At 39.5% G+C, this 18,202-nt stretch overlaps 1 protein-coding gene across 1 annotated transcript; it reads right to left on the bottom strand.

The window, feature by feature from the left end:
- Nucleotides 1-295: 295 nt before the first annotated feature.
- Nucleotides 296-18,122, bottom strand: spats2 (spermatogenesis associated serine rich 2). The gene is made up of 13 exons (XM_026332753.2): nt 17,987-18,122; nt 15,507-15,770; nt 14,396-14,475; nt 13,762-13,870; nt 13,197-13,246; nt 12,829-13,051; nt 12,193-12,372; nt 11,868-12,003; nt 8,283-8,341; nt 6,723-6,832; nt 6,398-6,500; nt 4,613-4,758; nt 296-4,500 (listed from the first exon to the last, which is right to left on the bottom strand). Exons 2-13 carry the CDS (start codon nt 15,529-15,531, stop codon nt 4,276-4,278), a joined length of 1,446 nt encoding a protein of 481 aa, XP_026188538.1. The 5' UTR covers nt 15,532-15,770; nt 17,987-18,122; the 3' UTR covers nt 296-4,275.
- Between the last annotated feature and the right edge of the window lie 80 nt (nt 18,123-18,202).

Below are 18,202 nucleotides of genomic sequence, written 5' to 3'. Positions count from 1 at the left end.
TGTGGCCCTGTGATGGACTGGTGACCTGTCCAGGGTGTACCCCTGCCTTTCAACCAGAAAGCTGGGATAGGCTCCAGCAGATCCCTGTGATCCTAATTATGGGTAAGCGGGTCTTAAAATCGCATTTTAATTTTCTTTGGTGTAGGAGTGCCCTCTGCTGGCAGCACCTGCTATTGCCAATGTGTACAACTGTGGCGTCACCTTGTCAATACTGTTAGGGGAAAAAAAAAAAACTGAACTGGATCCCAACTCCTGGTTTTCTGACATACAAAATAACAAGAAAAATCATACACAGTCAGTATTGCAAACAGTTTATTTGTAGTAAATGAAAAGTGTGCCATTGAGTGAGAGGGAGAAAGAGATGGCGTCAGGGACGGCTGATGTCTTTGGTCCATACTCTGGTGGCGAGGGATGTCAAAGAATTGGAGGGAGACAAGAAAAGGCACTTGAGTTTACAGTTGTCTCAGAAAAGTGTTGAGAAGGAGGACAAGGTCTACTGGAAGAAATGAACTACATGTTTTACCTCCATTATGCCTATGAATATCACATACAAAATGCCCCATTTGAGCGCAAAATTATAGAGCTACATATATGTATATACAGTAAAGAATAAGGAAAATAAAGTAGAGTGGAAACTATAAAAAGGTGAAGTGTTGGATTTATCTCCTTTGGAACTCTTTTACAACCCAAGGAAAGAAAATGAAAGAGGCAGCAAGTTTTAAACAGGATGAATGATTTCTTTGGCGATAACCTAGTATTCCTACAGTCTGGAAAGTGGTTAAAGTGAGAGACAAAATCCCATGTGAAAAAACTACTCTGAGTTTTTGAGTCCAGCATCTGTGAGGAGAGATGTGCTGAGTAAAAACTGAACTGTCTAAAACTGTCTATCAGCTGCCCTGTGGCTGTGACCAATTCACCGTGCAGCCCACCAGCAACAAGCAGAGCAGAACTGGAAAGTTAAAAATGATCACCTCTGAAAGGACTTTAAAGAATAGTCTGGCTTTTCAGGAAATACTTTTGCTTTCTGGGTTTGAGAGATAGACGTGAAGACTGATTCCAGATATGATGCTACCACATGTCCAGACAGAAAATCCTGAGGGGGCCCTTGGGCAAGTATACTGTTGGGGCCCTGGTGACCTCCACTATACATGGTGAAATAAAGCTAATATTAGTTGATTAATCCGTTCGCTGAGTGGACATTTTTTTTTGTACTAAGCTCAGCCTTTTTAGCCACTAAAAATCAGCTGAATATCGAAAAACAAACATGTCTTGATAATAAAAAGAATTGTTGCTTGTAGCTTTACAATGTTTCTGTGTTAAAATATCTTGCCCCAGCTTTTCTGTTTAGCCGTCAGAAAAAGAAAAGAAAAGAAAAAAAAAAACAACTTGCTAACGCAGAACTTTACTGCAAAACAGCAAATTATAAATTGACTAACAGTAAGACACAGTCTGTCACATCATTTCCTGTAAGCCAGTAAAAGCCTGTTTTTAGATATGTTAATTAGTGAGTTATAGAGGAGCTGGTAGGTTGACTGTTAGACTTGAAAGCAGGTAAACATGCAAACTGATGTTGAACAGATTTGGCAACCATTCATCTGACACATATTTGCACAATGAGTCTTCTACCTTCTGCTGTAAGACTAAACATTAGATACTCTGAATATGCTTCTGATGAAGCATAAATTCAAACTTGGTGTTATTTGTACAAGAATTTCCAGTGTGGCATTTTCTTAAGCCTAATTGTGGTGCACTAGACTATAACAGGCTCATTACTGCCCCCTGAGGCTGGAGGCCCCCAAGTACAAGACACTGTAGTGGCTGTTTTTCCACCTACAGCCACAGGAAGCAGCACTGAACCCATTCCACACTGAAAGCACACAAAGTGGTATGATTTACTATATACTTTACGAGGAGAGTTCTACAGACTTTCACAAGAGTTACAAGACTTATAGGCTGAAGAACAACTGGTTGGTTTAGCAAAGGTGTGTCTCTGTCTGTCTCCACCTTCATTAAAAGAGCTGAACACAGCAGTTTCCCTCAGCCTTTCTAGGGGAATGGTACTACTAGTTTCCAGTGTCTGCTCTGCTTTCCAACCTGGCTGCTCCCAGTTATGAGCATGATATCCAACTTTCCTTGTGTCTTGGGGAAGCAAAAAAGCATATTTCCCATATTTCCAGTCTAATCCTTTAAGTCAAAGTGTAACCTGTTTATGTATGAGCACAAATTTACCAAAGACTAGTTAGCACTCTTCTCTCCACAATCACAAATATCGGTACTGAATTATAGATTTTTATGTGAAATGAAAGAAAATCTCCCTATGACCAGAAAACATCTAAAAACACAAAAGAAAGGGGGGACAGCGAAAATTCTTCTTTTCCCCAAAAGTCTGCAGAGGGAAGCACATTATAAAGAAGATGCAGCAATAATGTAACAACCAGGTGTACTCTGTAGCCTTGCAGCTCTGCCTATGTACATAACTACAAGATGATCAGACATGAAGAATCATCGGGCACTGCCTTAACAAGAGCCCATGGTTTGAAAGCAGGCTGTCAAAAGATCAGCAATGAATGAGGTATTCACCAGCTTTTTGTTCAAAATCGGAAGAGACTTAAGCCCAACAAGCATCTACTCTGGAGCCATAGAAAAGATCTGAAAAATACAATACCAACCCTCCAAATCATTCATCGGTATGAGCCATTTTTACTTTTATAGGCAGGATAAAGTGAATATATAAAAAGGGGAAGAGTAGATCTTGCGCCTTTTTCTCACACATTTATAACTTACATGTTTGCTCTGCAAGTACCATCTTTTTAGAAAGCCGCCATGATGCAGACATCCATTGTTCTAGAAAGGCAAATGTGAAGTCTCTGTGACTAAAGGCAAGCATGTCATTAATATGCCATTCGTGTGCATATAACAACAAAACACAAAGAACAAACTGCACGTGTGGACAAAAATCCATCCAAATAAATGTGAAAAACTAACTATAGCATGAGGACAGTTTCCTTTGTTGTATTTTCACATATTTAACATTATTCTACAAAAGGTAATGAGCCCTAACTGACAGCCAAGAACAGCACAGATGATAACCCCCGCTGGCCAGTGGGAAATGCTATTATTGGCTTTCTTGCCAAGAGTAGAATGAGCAGTTACATGCTACACTCCTGTGTATACAGTAAACATGAAGTTAGATCAGAACATGGTTAGATTAGCTGAGCATAAAGACTGGAAACAGCTAGCCTGCCTTTCCCCGTCACACATTTCCCTGTAAACCACAACTTAGGTTTTCTATACAAAGCAGAGAAGCTAGAAAGAGTTAATTAGTGAATGAGGTTTAAAGGTGCTTGTATGAGGATTCTAGTACATTAGGTCAAGTGACAAAGTGTTCTTCATTTCCAGTCTTTAAGCTAAGCAATCCAGCTGCAGCTTCATATTTAGTGTAGAGACATGAGAAAGGTACAGATCTTCTCCAATTTATCTCTCGGCAAAACAGCGAATGAACGTATTTCCCAAATGTTGGGAACTATTCTTGCAAGAGCAATTTCTGCATTTCCAGAGCTACTCTGAAACATGTCTAAGTCCTAGCGTTAGTATGTTCTCTACAGTTCGCAGCAGCCATACAAAAAGCTCTGAATTACAGTTTGATATGTTTCGTCTTTTACTTTGCAAACATTAACGATAGTCTGTAGTGTTGATTGCATGTCTACTCTCCTGACAAAAGTCCCATGTTAATGCTAACTATCTGCACTTTCACTACACTTTCCACAGTGAAGGCATTGAAATGGTTTTGGGAGACAACAAAACAAACCAAACAAAACAAAAAAAAAGATCTTAGGTGCAAATCAGAGAGCTGACTGAAGCCACAGCAAAAGTAGAAATAGTACTAAGAGTTCAACTTCAATAGTGCACAGATTGTTGCAGGTAATTGTGCCAGTCTCTGGCAGACTACTTAACTGCAAAAAGTAACAGCAGAGACTGACTACAGCATAGCAATGAGATCTCTGAAAGGAAGCCTAAAGATACTGTAGAAGCAGTTACCTAGACCAGGATGGGAGAAATGCAAAAGGAAGCATGATTATAGGAGAGCGAGAGCTTTCAAGTTTAGATGATGAAGGAATTGATGTAGAGAGGTGGCACTACAGCTCAACTGATGTAAATATGTAAACTTGTAATCTATTCTTCATTGAAAGGGGTTAGTAGAGTGGGAGTGCAGGACATGGGGTAGGGGGGTGCAAGGATTAGTAGATGGGTTTGATCAACGGAGGATTTCCAACGTCAAGGGCAGTGTGTCCTGTCTTGGTTATGGGAGGACGAGGAGGAATGGGTGGGACCTCTCGAGTTGTTGGAGTACTGAGAAGTATGAGCAGAGGATCCACCATCACCATGGTAGCGGTGGTTAGCACGACCAGTGTTCCTGTCATGATAGGAACCGCCATTATACCGCTGACCACCTGAGTGATAACCTTGTCCTTGGAAAGTACGCCTGTTACCCTGGAAAATCTGAGAGGAGAATTAGAAGTCAGTCAGACCTTAAAAATGATTGCCCTCTCTGAATTACATCAGTGTGTGTGAAGCGTGAGGCTGCTTCATGCTCTGAATGTTTCCGGCTGACCTGTTTGGTTGGTGGGGGGCGGTTTTCGCCTGGGGTGCTTTGGGTCTGGGTGGCAGGAGGAGTTTCTACCAGGCTTGGGCTGGCAACAGAAGATGACGTGGAGCTACAACGGGAACGATTTGAGTAGCCTGTACGTGGATGGTAAACTGTAAAAGAAAGTAGATCATTTAGTTAAAATCTCAAAACCTAAGGAAATATCCCAAAGACACAGCTAAAAGTGTAAAATTAGCTTTTCACACAATAAAAGTGGTGTAAAGATTTGCACAGAGAGGAAGAAGTGCCCATCCTAGGGTAAGACAGCTGACACGTCTGTGTGCGTTTTTATGTATCTATGGAATCAGTGGTTTGCTGATCAGGTTGATATGGGCTGACAGACTGTTCACTTTGAAATGCATCTCATTGTTTTGTTTGTAATACTTCAGGGAAACAAAAACCTCTCATGCATGTGTGCTGTGTCCTTTCCTTTATTGTGCATTAATGACCTGAGACCCACCCACAGTTCATTTGACAGTGCTTATTTTTGCCTCGCTTCAGTTGGTGTTATCCCTCCTATGAGCTGCCATCTCTCACTGGATTTCCATGGCTGTGACTGACATCACTCCCTCTTCACTGACTTTACTATTTGTCATACAATGTATGCTCAATACTGAGCCGGAAATTCAGATTTTGGACACTTACTAATCATCATCATTTTGCATCATCATTAGCAACTGTGGAAACACAGTGGTCATTTCCCCATCTGAATAATGCAAAGAACTGCACTGTGGGATTGTTAGCAGAATTTAGCAGAGTTGGACAATATTTTTTTTTTTTTCGTTCCGGCGTGGAGGATTTTAGGGCACAACATAGTAGATAGATTTACAGACTCAATATTCCCTCACCAGCAGTAAATGTAGGACCTTTGTAACATGTAGCAACGACATTTGTGTCCCTCAGTTGGGCTTTGTGTCAATGAACATGAACAGCCAGGAATTTGAAGGGTTTCTAGGATTTTACTCAGCAAGGCTGAACAGGGGACATACAATCCTGTTTTTTAAGACTGATCCCTGCTTCAGATGAGCAAATGTGTAATGACATCGGATGTCTTTATAGCAGGAGCAAAACTGACCACCTGTCACCAGAGTTTATTACTAAACTGCACAGATGAGCAAAACATTCTGACCACTCACAGATGAAGGGAGAAACACCTCAGATTTTCAGGAACAAAAAGCCACTCTTTATTATAACTCCTCCAACTCCACACAAGTTATATTTAGCTTAATTCACATATCATCTCTTAAATGTCTGAAGTTTTGATCCATAATTTTCTTTATGACCAGGTTTTGGTGACAATTTCTGTGGCTATCAGATCTCACTACCTTCCAGTAACAACTATACTACCTCCATAACAAAAACCATTACAACTGTGACTGCAACTGAGAGCTAGCAACAAAAATAACCTGACATTGAGGATTAGATTAATATTAAAACAATTGTGTGCGTCTATTATTAAACAAAATGACTAGCTTTTATCTACATAATCTCTGACTATTCCTCTCTTAGACGTGCTTAGTCATATAAATACAGAACATGTCTATATCTTGTTTTACATATCATCATTTGCTCTGCCACTAACCTACTGCTATAACTGTGGAGGTCTCAGACACCTGATAAATTGTGAAAGTGAACAGCTGCAATAGCTAAATGTGGATTTTGTAAATGTAAATTACTATAGAGGGGTAGGAGAGCATTTTCAGAAATGTTAACTAGGAGGGAGATAAAGGAGAAATTAACAGGATTCGGTACCTGATCCAAACCCAGAGATGCTCATCTTCAGTGGTTCCAGATCAAATGTAAATCGTAAAGCTTTTCCAAGGTCTTCATCGTATTTACGTTCACTCACAAAGTGCTGTGAAAAAATACGATAACCAGTTATATTATATTATTAAACCAATCGGTTTGTGGTTTATCCGGGGAAAGACAACAACATACTGCAAATGAGCTTCTTAATGTTCTTTCAATAGGGGCTGAACAAATACCACCCATTTCACATTTTGTCAACTGTCATCTAAAGTAACATTGTGACTGAGATAGACAAGGCTAAACTGAAGCAGCAATATTATGGAAGTACCTTAATTTCTGCACGCAGTTCAGTCAGCTGCTCCTCAGACATTGATGCTGACCGGTCTGTCAGCCGTCTGAGCTCCTCTGCTCTCTTCTGTCGGGCATCCAAAATCATCACTGAAAATCACAAATATCTCATCTTTACCATATGAAACTGATTGTAATGCACACTGGTCATGCATACTGAGTGTTTTTCGGTGTGAAACATAAGAATTTATTATGTTGTTAAATCTCTTCATGTGTTATGTCCTTACATGTCTGCCAGCAGTAAACCTCATGCTATCACACTATTACTTAGTGCTAATTAGGGCTGCAATTAACTGTTATTCCCAAATAATGTGCCAGTTATTTTCTTCATTAGCTGGTGTATGAAATGTCAGAAAATACACCACTACTTCCCAGAGGCCAAGGTGACCTGCTGGTCAAATAGTCACTGATCAGTCTAATTTTAAAATGTCTCAAATAAACTTGATCAACCAACACTTTCATCCTTGATATTCACTGCAGTCTTCATAAGTTGCTGTGGAGCTGACTGCCATCTACAGGTAAACAAGGGTCAAACATAAAGCCACATTCAAATCAAGACCATAAATCAAGTTAGCCTTGACATGCTAAGATGAAGGCAGTAAGTAAAGGTACTAAACTCATATTTTATACAGGTATGGATTTAAAATCAATTAGTGTTTCATTTCAATTTGGACAAATGTGGCATTATAGTTTAGACAACAGCCGCTATAACAGATTTTTGTGTTTTATACTTCTATCAAAGATGATCCATCCAAAGAAAAAAAAAAAAAAAAAGACATCAGTAGATGACATTTTAAAATCTAAGAAATATTTTCTTGTTCCAGCTTCTGCACTGCGAAGATGAGCTGTTTGTTTTTTTTGTGTTTTTACAGAAATGGAATAATCATTTATTTGATCACAAGAAAACTCATCAAGTATTCAGATGACAGAGAGGTCATTTAAAATCATTCAGTCAGATATACAATAGACATGAATTAAACAATCTGGATTCAGATTTATCTGTCACATTTTTTCCATCAGGAGGGAAAATGTTTGTAGAAGGAACCCTTCAGCTACCACAAGTTTAATGCAGGAAAGTGAAAGAGATAGATGGAAGGTCAATTTTGAGGAAACCTTGCTTTTGCGATGTTTAAGAAGTATCAGAGTTTCTTTGCTTTCCCATCAATGCCCCACACACCTTGCACAAAGACAGCATTGAACCTCCCTTGACACCTGACACTATTCACTTTTTCCAGGCTTGGAACACACAACACTCTGCACTGAGAGGAATAGGAGAATGGCCTACTTGTACAAATAGGCAATCTTGCTCTCCAATGTTACATGCACACAGTAGTATGCTGTAGCTGTATCAGGACTCTGAGGGTACCACTGCAGGTTGGAAGAAACTGGGACCTGCGGCTCCACAACAATCTTTTATTACTCTGAATGTGATTTAGGTCAGATTCTACCAGGCCATGAATGAGGTGATCATATTATGTGAATACTAGCTCCTGGGTGTTATGTGACAAACAGTTTACATACTGGAAAATATAGTACTTACTGGACTCTGCTTTTACTTTGTCCATTTCTCCCAGTAGAGTCACTTCTCTGTCCATTAAACTAGAAAAGAGAAGAGGGGGTCATTTTTCTTTGCTCATGCCAAGAGAAAGGATTGTGCCTGCTGACTTTGAGTTTCCTGATAACATTAACAAGGATGGTGCATAGTTAGGAATCACAGTAGTTGACAATGCAAAATTGCAAGTGCAATACATTTACTGAAGTACTCAAGCAATAATATATTAGAAGTGCTAAATCTCATACCATATATTAGCAAACCAGTGTCTGCATGATAAACCATAACCTTCACTGCATTGCTGCTGACATATCATTGTTTAATTTTTTTTAATCTAGGACTAAGGCACACAAGATGAGGGGCAAAGTACTTCTAAACACTGCATAGACAAACCCATCCATTATTTCAGGCTTCTGATCCAAGTCCAATTCGAGGTACCTTGTGGAGTTTTTGACCACTGGAGCCATGTGTATTTGTAATGTGCCCAAGAATGCAAAAGCATAGGTGACTGTCCTACTGTCATTGTGACACTAATAATAGAGGTGTAGCAATGTCCCAGGTCAGCCACTGAAGTTGACTGAATAGGATATGAAACATTAAAAAAAAAAAAAAAAGTTTGGCTTTGCAAGCAGAGGAACAAGTTTACATTCATCATGTCAGATATGTCTCAAGGACACACAACATGAGTATGGGTGTGGAAGAATGAATTTAAATGAACATTTGCAAGAAAATTTCACACAGTTCCTTTAAGGGTCCGGTATAACTTGAAACAAAACACTTGTTGAATTTTCTGATAAGTGTCACAACAGCAAAACGGATGCTTGCATTCCACTTTTTTTTATAATTTTCCAAAAACACAATCTAGCAATCATTGCCACATTATGCAGCATTATTGGCCTATGTGTGCAGAGGTGATGAAGCATGCAGGAATTTACATTTCATCCCTTTTTCTTCTTCACACAACTACCTCCAACCCTTTCTGTCTGTACAACCAAATGTATGTATCAACACACTACATTGAAACACACTACACTACAGAAATGTGTGCTGCTCCTCAATTTACCCTAATTTTTAGGACTGCAAAGATACAGAACTCCTGAGAAGAAACGCTGAGTGCGGTTCAGTGTGATGAAAGAAAAGTAATAAGTTATGGATGCCTCAAGATAATTACATATCATGTTCCAAGATGCTGCCACATTCATACATGTTGTTGTAAAAATTTTGCATCAGGAGTCCTCCGGTTGCATGAGCTGGCTAATAGTAAATTACTTAAGGCTGCCTCTAATTGGCTGACTTCCAGGCAGCTCTCACAAACATGAATAGCATACAACAATTTACTAATGAAGCACAGAAACTTTTTAAATTCTATTGGACCCTAAGGCTCAGGTTTTGGTAAGAAATAAGTTAAGGTAAGGCTGATCATTGTTTTAATTTGATTTATTCTAATCTGTGCTTCTGTACAATATATAAACTGTGTACAACATTACATATAAGTTATGTGAGTAACTATCCTGAATGTTGGATATCTAGCTACGCCCATGACACACCTTGTATCTGACTGTAGCTGATTCAGAGTTATAGAGATGTGAGTAGCTATTTTTGTACTGGCTGTTTAAATAGGCAACTCATTAAAAATAAATTATTCTTTTATTAACATGCAACTGCAATATTAGTTTTCGCCACAACAAAGCACTGTAACAGCCTCAAGGGAGATAAAAGGTGTTGAACACAGTACAGTAATCTACCTTTTCTATTTGTTAAAATGACGAAGCGCTCAGGGCCAGTGCAGCGACAGCAGAAACCACAGCATCATGTTTCAGCTTTTCAGTGAAAGATGGTGGGTTTTTGATGCAAAATAAAACTTGAATATTACTTCAGAACTTAAAAGGTAGGAAATATATTTCTGAGCAACAGATACATAGAGTGCTCTTGTTTTTCTGCCACAGACAATAAGTTTAGGTTTAACATTTACAGCTGAGTACACCAGATTCTCCTTTTCTAGTTCAACTTATTACCATCTAGCGAGCTACATACCCAGAGCTAGCATCCTCAGCAATTGCCAAATTCTCTAAAGAACCTTTAACACAATCTGACTCTACTGACTTTCCATGGCCTAAACTGGAAGATGAACTGGACCTGGATTTTCTTCTCCCTTTCTCTGTGCATCTGTGATGTTTTGTATGGTGAGATAATAAGAAGATAAAGAGGACAAACCTTGGCCCTTCTTGGAAGCATGCACACCCAACACACTGCAGTGTGATGACCTGGCACTTTGTTTTTATTACATTTCATACCTTGAACCAGAGTCTTGCTTGTAATATCTCACTAAAGAAAGAAAGCAGTTTCATAATATCTTCATTTATAACATTACATATCAGTGAGTAGGCTAACATGAACCGAGTGCATGTAAATTGAAGTACTAAAAAAAAAAAAAAAATTCAGTAATTATAAATTTAAAAAGCAAACTATCAAGATGAAGTGAAAAAATATGATGAATACTTGTAATAATGTATTGTGTATAAAGTTTGAATCATGACACCACAGGCTTCATAAAAGCACAACATACAGAACCGTCTACTCCCTGGTATGCAAAGCTCTGACCCAGTCTCATCAATAAGGACATAGGTAAGAAAAAAGCCCTTTGCCTCACTTATGATACAGTAAAATCTATAAAATAATAATAAAAAAAACATTAACTAAGAATAAATATCTTAGAACACAAATTGCACATTCTCAAACCATAAAACTTTTGTCCTATAGGAACTAGTCTACAAAGTAAAGTTCTTGCACAGTCCCACTTGCTGCAGCTGTATCTGAAGAAATGTGCAGACTAGATGTGACAAAAATAAATAAAATAAAAAACTATGTGGAAGACATGTGCCCATCAGAAGTATAATTATAGCTAAATTATTAGTATGCAAACATTTTTTCCCTTTCCTTTATCATTCACTCACTAGGTGATTTCAAACCAGTAAGTTCTAGGTCCTAACTCACTGAGGAACAGACCTGAGAACTACAGCCCGCAAGGGCCTTTTTCTATTTGCATTCACACCACCTGTAGGAACGTTAAAGTAAAATAAGATGGCTGGTGGTTGCTGTCTTTTTCTGTATGACTTAGAACTATTACAGGTTTCTAAGGACTGGACACACAAAAAAAGAACTTCCTCCAACAGTTAATCTAAGAAACATGAAAAAGTTCCTCTGGTCCAAAAGCACCTACTACTGTTCCTCTTCTCTCTTACTGTTCTTGTGCTGTCAGCAGATTGGCAGCTAGCTAGTAGTTTTCGTCAAACCCTTAGACCAATATTGGCGCAAGTTCCTATATTACGAATGAAGCTGTGCACAAATTAAAACAACGGTGTGCTTAAAAAAAAAAAAAAAAAAAAAAAAAAAAAAAATCAGGACAGGCATCTCTTTTAGCCCGACTGGATTCCTCGAAAGGCTACAGATCTTAAAAAAAAAAAGCCTGAAACCTGTTTCGTTACACCTCATTTTTAAACATGCAACAGATGTTTTAATCACCTTAAGACTATAACCATGACCAGAGACAGATTTTAAAAGAAATTTACATACCAGCTCTGTAGCTCAGCGAACGTCAGCTTCATCCTCTTGATTGAGGAGTCCATCTCCTCTTTGACGACCATCCTGTAGCGGGTCAGTGAGGCAGTGCATCTCTGCAGGTCCTTCACAGAGCGGTCAATGTTGGAAGCTGATAGGTAGACATTAAAAGACGACTTAAGCACATGCTGAAGAAGAACGACTGTCTCTCATTTTTACTCACGTTAGGTTTTTCTACTTTCTGGAAAAGGTCACAATGCATTGTCAATTATCATAATCTTACTAAAAGCTACATGCAGGTGATGATTATTTGTGAAACAAGAGATACAGAATTTCTAACCCATCTTCTTAACTCCTGACGATCCTTGCTCATCGGTGGTGGGTGGGATTGAAGGAGTGGGGGGATGTGAATTGGAGCCCGGCCTGTGTCGGCTCTTGCTGCCCCTGGGACCCAGGTTATTCCTCCCTCCTTGATTAGGGGCAGGACTTGGAGCACTAACTTGACTTTCTGCTTCTGCACCTGTGGGAAGACAGATTACAACTAATAAAGCATTTTCAATGCTAACTTTCCCCAAACTGCCTAAAATAGGGATGAGCCAGAAGAGCTCTTCATATGGGTGTTCTAACTCAGAGTTACCAAACTCTTAACTCCAATCATTTTTGAGCACTATTAATTATTTGCAATACTGATCAATCACTTTGCCTATAACATGTTAGACAATAGCGAAGTATGCTTGGTCTTTTTGTCTGAGCAGCAGTTCAAAAATCCAAAGATCATTTAAAATCACTTTTATGTGCAACTTGAGAACAAATTGCATGGTTGCATGAAGCCAACTGTGACTTAACATTATCAAGGCCTCAGAAAAGGCAGTAATCAGTGCCCTGGCCATTATCTCTAGGCTAACAAAAAAATACAGCTTGTACTTTTGCTTTCATCATGCATTGTCCATCATTTTGGCTGATGAGCTGTGCATACCAGTGGTTTCAGATGAGGCAGGTTCAGAGTCTAGCTCAGCTGCATCCAGGGAGGCAGAGTCCAATTGTTCACTCAGAGAATCAAGCGACTCTCCATCCATTACAGATCCGTTTGCGTGAAAGCCATTCATCTCATCCTTATGCTCCTCAGGAGACGTGGCTTCAGCTTGAGCAGGTTCTGCTGAGGCCTCTGGCTGAGGCTTGGGCTTCTTTTTCTTCTTGGGCTGGACCATGGACATATCAGTGTCAAACTCTTTGGTTCAAATTCTTTTTATTCAACAAATAGTTCAACGTCTTTATAATTAAAGATGACATGAATCTGCTAACTCAACAAAGAGGCTTTTGAGATACAGCCTTTCTGGTTCCCACCTTCTTTTTGCCAGTGACATTCCACTCCTTCAGGATCTCAGCTGCACTGCCTGAAGTGGAAAGCAAACAATGACGATGGAGGTACACAGTGACACACGGCAGATTTAAAACCATCTCAGTTTCTGAATGCCCTGAGGTGCTGTTAAAATAGCGTTAAATACGTAACAAAGCGGTCTGACGTGCGGCGACAGCCTTTTTGTTCTATAAATAAACCTGCAAAACTTAAGGCATGCAACGTCTGAATGCTAAGCATGGAATGCATGACAAAAAAAAAAGTTCACAAGGTTAAACACAAACAGCGTGGGCAGCATGCCAGGACAGGAATGACTTAAACACAGTAAACTAAAAAGAGTAGAGTTGGAATTGAAAGTTGCTTCATGAGAATATCTGTGGAAGAAGGCCTCACATAATAGCATATTAAACATTGATTATCCTTAATCTCTTCTTCATGTGGTCAGTCTTCAAACATAGCTGCACTAAAATATGCTAGACTGCTAGCTTTAATAAGGAAGATCTGAAAGCCAACTATTTGCTTTCTTCAAGGTAAAAAGTGACGTCATCATACCTTCCAAAAACGCTTGAACAGCCTTGTCAACACAGTTCTCAAAATGCTGCAGCACCAGCACGATCTCATTGTTGCTTTTGTTGGGGACGACTGCCCTGACAGCACTAATCTGTAAGGAAAAACAAAGTACAAAGTATGAAGGAACAGATTTTAATATAATCTCTAATCTCATTCAAGGTATCTGGATTGCCAGAGAAGGCTTTTTAACAAAATAATTATTGTTAAATAATTATTACTTGTGATGAAAAGCCCTCTATCTCAAACCGTGACAAACTCACAAAAACATTATGACACCAAAGCAAAGCAAAGTGCCACTTCCTTAATTTTGCAATTTTTTGCTTGGTTAAAGTGTTGAACTACTGAACATTTCAATAACTTCCAGACACTGATGAATGACCACCAAACATTTATTTTTTTCTTTAGCAATACAAGTGTTATTGTGTATAACTGTGTAAATCATGCACTGTAAGCTTGCCCTCTCATGTCTACTGTCAAGAAACAAGCACACTGGGAAACAGGAGCCGAGGGCACAGCTGAAGAAACCGAGCAAGTGGACAGGTCAAACTTAACCTTTCAGTAAAGAAAGGAGCAAGCTCTCTGAGCCAGCCATGTGCAGTGTGTGAGTAGTTCTTACCTTCTCTTTCATCCTCTCTGCTGTTCCTCCCTGGGACATGACCATTTTTGAGCGAGTGTCAAACACCACCCCAGAAGTATCTGGAACAAAACAAAGACTAAACTCCATCTTTTGTTCGGCACTTGGGGCGTATTGCAAACCACTGAAAAACACCATTTGCAAAACAAAACAACCACCAGACGTCTTCAGAGATTTCCTGGAAAAGACTTGTTAGCTACATTTGTGAATCCCAAACAAAATGCAACAGGAGACTTGTGCATGTGAGGCCATTTTGGCTGCCATATTCATCTACATGAACACATCAAAGACAATTATTCGCTGTATTTAACAGGCTGAAAATGGATTTGATGTGTTTCCTATAGGCACAATCTGCCCAAAACAACCCACAACAAGAAGCTGCCAGCATCACTGCACACTGCACTGTGGAGGTGGTAGGATGTGTTATTTAAGCAAGTACAAGCACTTCAGTTACCAGCACAAGCAGCAAGCACTTGTGAAAATAAAAAGAAACAAAAACTCATCACATCTGTGCATAAAAAGTCTGGAATCTGTGTCTGATTTCAATGACTAATAACCACTGAAGGCTTCCAAAAAGACATTCTTGCAAGAGGCACAACCTCAGCATTTCTGTTATCATAAAATAAAACGATTCCATTTAAGAAACAGCAAAGTTAGGTGATGGTAACATTTTAAACAAAGCTTTGAATACAATTTATTTTAAAAATGATAAACCCACTGAGTATCAAACCTGAATATGAATTGTCAGGGTAAAGTCCAAAGTTAACCTATAGCTATTTACAGACAAACAAGGGGGGAAAAAAAACAACAAAAAAAAAAAACTCCTGGGCGCTTGTAACAGTTGTTTTTCCAGTGCAAGAAAGTAGGTTTGTTTACTATAAATGTCCAGATATCACATTTGCAACTGCTCAAAGTGACTGTAAAATATACTGCTATTAAATCAAAGTCATAATTTTGGGACTGCTCTCTTAGATAAATAAATTAAAACTACTTAATGCACCAATAACAAATTATTAGTGCATTTGCATAATTAATGGAAATATAGCATAAAATACAGACTTTTCAAAAAAAAGTAAATAAACCAAATACATACCCTTTTGGCTGTTTTTCTTTGCCATATTGTCACACAGAGAAACGCCTCCTCAGGACTGTAAAATAACCCTCCAAATATGTTTAAGCTGGTGTTCAAATAATGGCACCAAATTCAGGAACTTTCACTCAGAGATTTTCTTGTTGAAGATGCCAACAAGGCTCAAAACTGGCAGGAGGGCTGGAAGACCGAGGTTCAGATTAGGCTTCCACCATTTAGGCAAAGCTTCAGGTTTTCCCCTCGTTTCTTCACCACATCGATCTAAATCTGCGGGGATGGGGAGGGGGCAAAAGAAAACAAAGAAAGAGATGCAGCTCTGTCCTAACAGTAAGTGATAAGAAAAAAAAAAAGCAGAAAAACAGCTCCATTGCACAAAACTGTAGTAATAGTGTAGGAAACAAAAAGGCACAGATAACATGAATATGAAATCCATTTCCTTAAGCTATAAAATATGAATGAAAACAGATTTCAATAAATTACTATCTGTCTGGCACAGTATTGTCAAAACAATCTGCAGTTAATATTGTCCTTGGTAGAAGCATCGACTTTAGTTGGAGGGCTTTAGAGCCACACATCTTACAGGAGTATTTCCTTTTTTCTCAGCTCTCTGCAGTGGTGGTGGTGGGCAAACATGGGCAACAGAGTATATCCAGCATGCCTTCACAGTCTGGGGCCGATGAGGGCTCTAAAACCCTAGTATGACGCACTGACAAACATTTTTATGGGTTTATCAAAATGTCCCTTTGATATTTTGGATTGCCTCATAGCCCAACAGATGGCACAGATGCTTGCTAAATGATGTCATAACTGTATCTGACATGCACATTTTTGTCTATTTGCCCATAGATGCTGTTTTACCTTGCCAAGTGATTTTTTTTTTTTTCATTATCATTATAATTATTGGTACTGTAAACGACAAAGTAAGTGACTGCTGATGAAGCCAACTGGCCTTTTTACAAGGGGAGAAACAGTTTGTCCTAAAATTCTTAAATGAAAAGAAACACCATGATAAAGAATTTTGCCACGTCAGCAAAGATAACATATGCAAGTCTCTAAAACAATCTTGGTTTGTCTTGGAAAATTTGGCATCACCCTGCTGAAAGATCAACACTGTACTGGTAACCAGGTTCTATTTTTGATCGCTACACAGCCAAGTCTGCGTGAATTATTTCCCCTCTGGACTTGAAAACCAGACATTCACCAATCTGGAGTCATTTTTATGGACCAGCTGTTCCATCTTTTAGGTTTCCATTTTTGACCCTGCTTCTCTAGAAAGGGAAACCTAAATGCTGAACTAACCCACACCCTTTGATTACGACTGAGCATGCCACTGTCCTGGTTCTACCACACCTTCACAGACGTCAAACTCACATGAGCACAATCAACACTGCAATGGCCTCTCATGCACGTAGTGGGATGTCTCATGTTTATCAAGAGGGATGGTGCTTGAATCTTCCAGAGAGCCAGGTGCAGTTGTGTTGAGTGATGTGGCTCGGAAGAAGTGTTAACTAAGCACTCAAATAAAACAGGTAATTGCAAACGTGTGTTTACAGTGAAGAGGTTGCCCAGTTTAAACAAGTTGGACCCATTCACACTACAGTGACAGGCCGTCATTCAGTCAATCTCAAACAAGGATTTCTCTAGCCTCCAGTTTACATACTGATCATCAGCACTGGCGAATGATTTTTGCTCATGACAAGGGAAGCAGCATGAAGTCGGGTCTGCCTGTCTCTTTAGTCTTTTCCCTTAAACACTGTGCATTTCTGGATCTAGACTAGAAAACGAAAGACCCTCCATTAAAACAAGTATTGATTAACTGTAGCTGGCTAATCATCACCGTCATCACTTATGCGTTTTGCTGCAAAATATCTGTACAAAGACGTTTAAGCGGGCAGGATAGTTTATTTAAAACTAAAATGGAAACCAGGAGCTTTTAAAACGCCAACTTGATGTTAGGGTTAATGTCAGCTAGCTAGCGTTAACTACCCCTGTCCACCGAACGGGGTCAATTACAGATCTGCTGCAAATACACATGTTTAAAATGTTAGCTTCTTCAATCCGTGACATATTTTAATGACTCCTGGGTTAATGTCCCGACCACAACAGGGTCTGCCGTTCATGTCAGAGCAGCTCACCTCACATACTCAGCCCGGGGGTTACGTTAACGTTAGCGTGCTAATGTTACCTAGCATTACCTGATTAACGCTGGCTGTGCACGGCTCTGTGTGACCGGCTGCAACCGCCTGTCGTTACCGGTAAATAATAGACACAACCTGGACAAAACCTAACGAGGTACGAAGCGTATCCTCCTTCTTTGTGGATGGATCCGGACCTAGCGCGCTGCTAGCAGACCGCTGTTGTTATTCAATTCTCCGTTGGTGGGCTAGTATCACTTAACCAAAATGACAAATACAACGAAAGCACCGGTTTTAAACCGACGCCCGACCCGCACTCTCTGTAGCTAAACTATTTTAAATACGTACTTGGTGTTGGCGAGAAATCAGAACAGTGGATTCTGGAAACAGGCTACTGCAGCTCCTACCGCCAGCCAGCCGTCTATATTGCCAAGCCGTCTGCTGTGGGCAGTGTTTTCTCCGACCAGGCTCCTCTAGGGTTGCCAGTTTGGATGTAAAGAACCCTTCCAAATACGTTTCAAACTGATGCTGTCTGAAAGGCGGACCTGAAAAGGGACATTACAG

The sequence above is a fragment of the Mastacembelus armatus genome, chromosome 7 (assembly GCF_900324485.2).
Source record: "Mastacembelus armatus chromosome 7, fMasArm1.2, whole genome shotgun sequence".
NCBI classification, from domain to species: Eukaryota; Metazoa; Chordata; class Actinopteri; order Synbranchiformes; family Mastacembelidae; genus Mastacembelus; species Mastacembelus armatus.
This window is presented reverse-complemented; position numbering and strand designations above follow the sequence as displayed.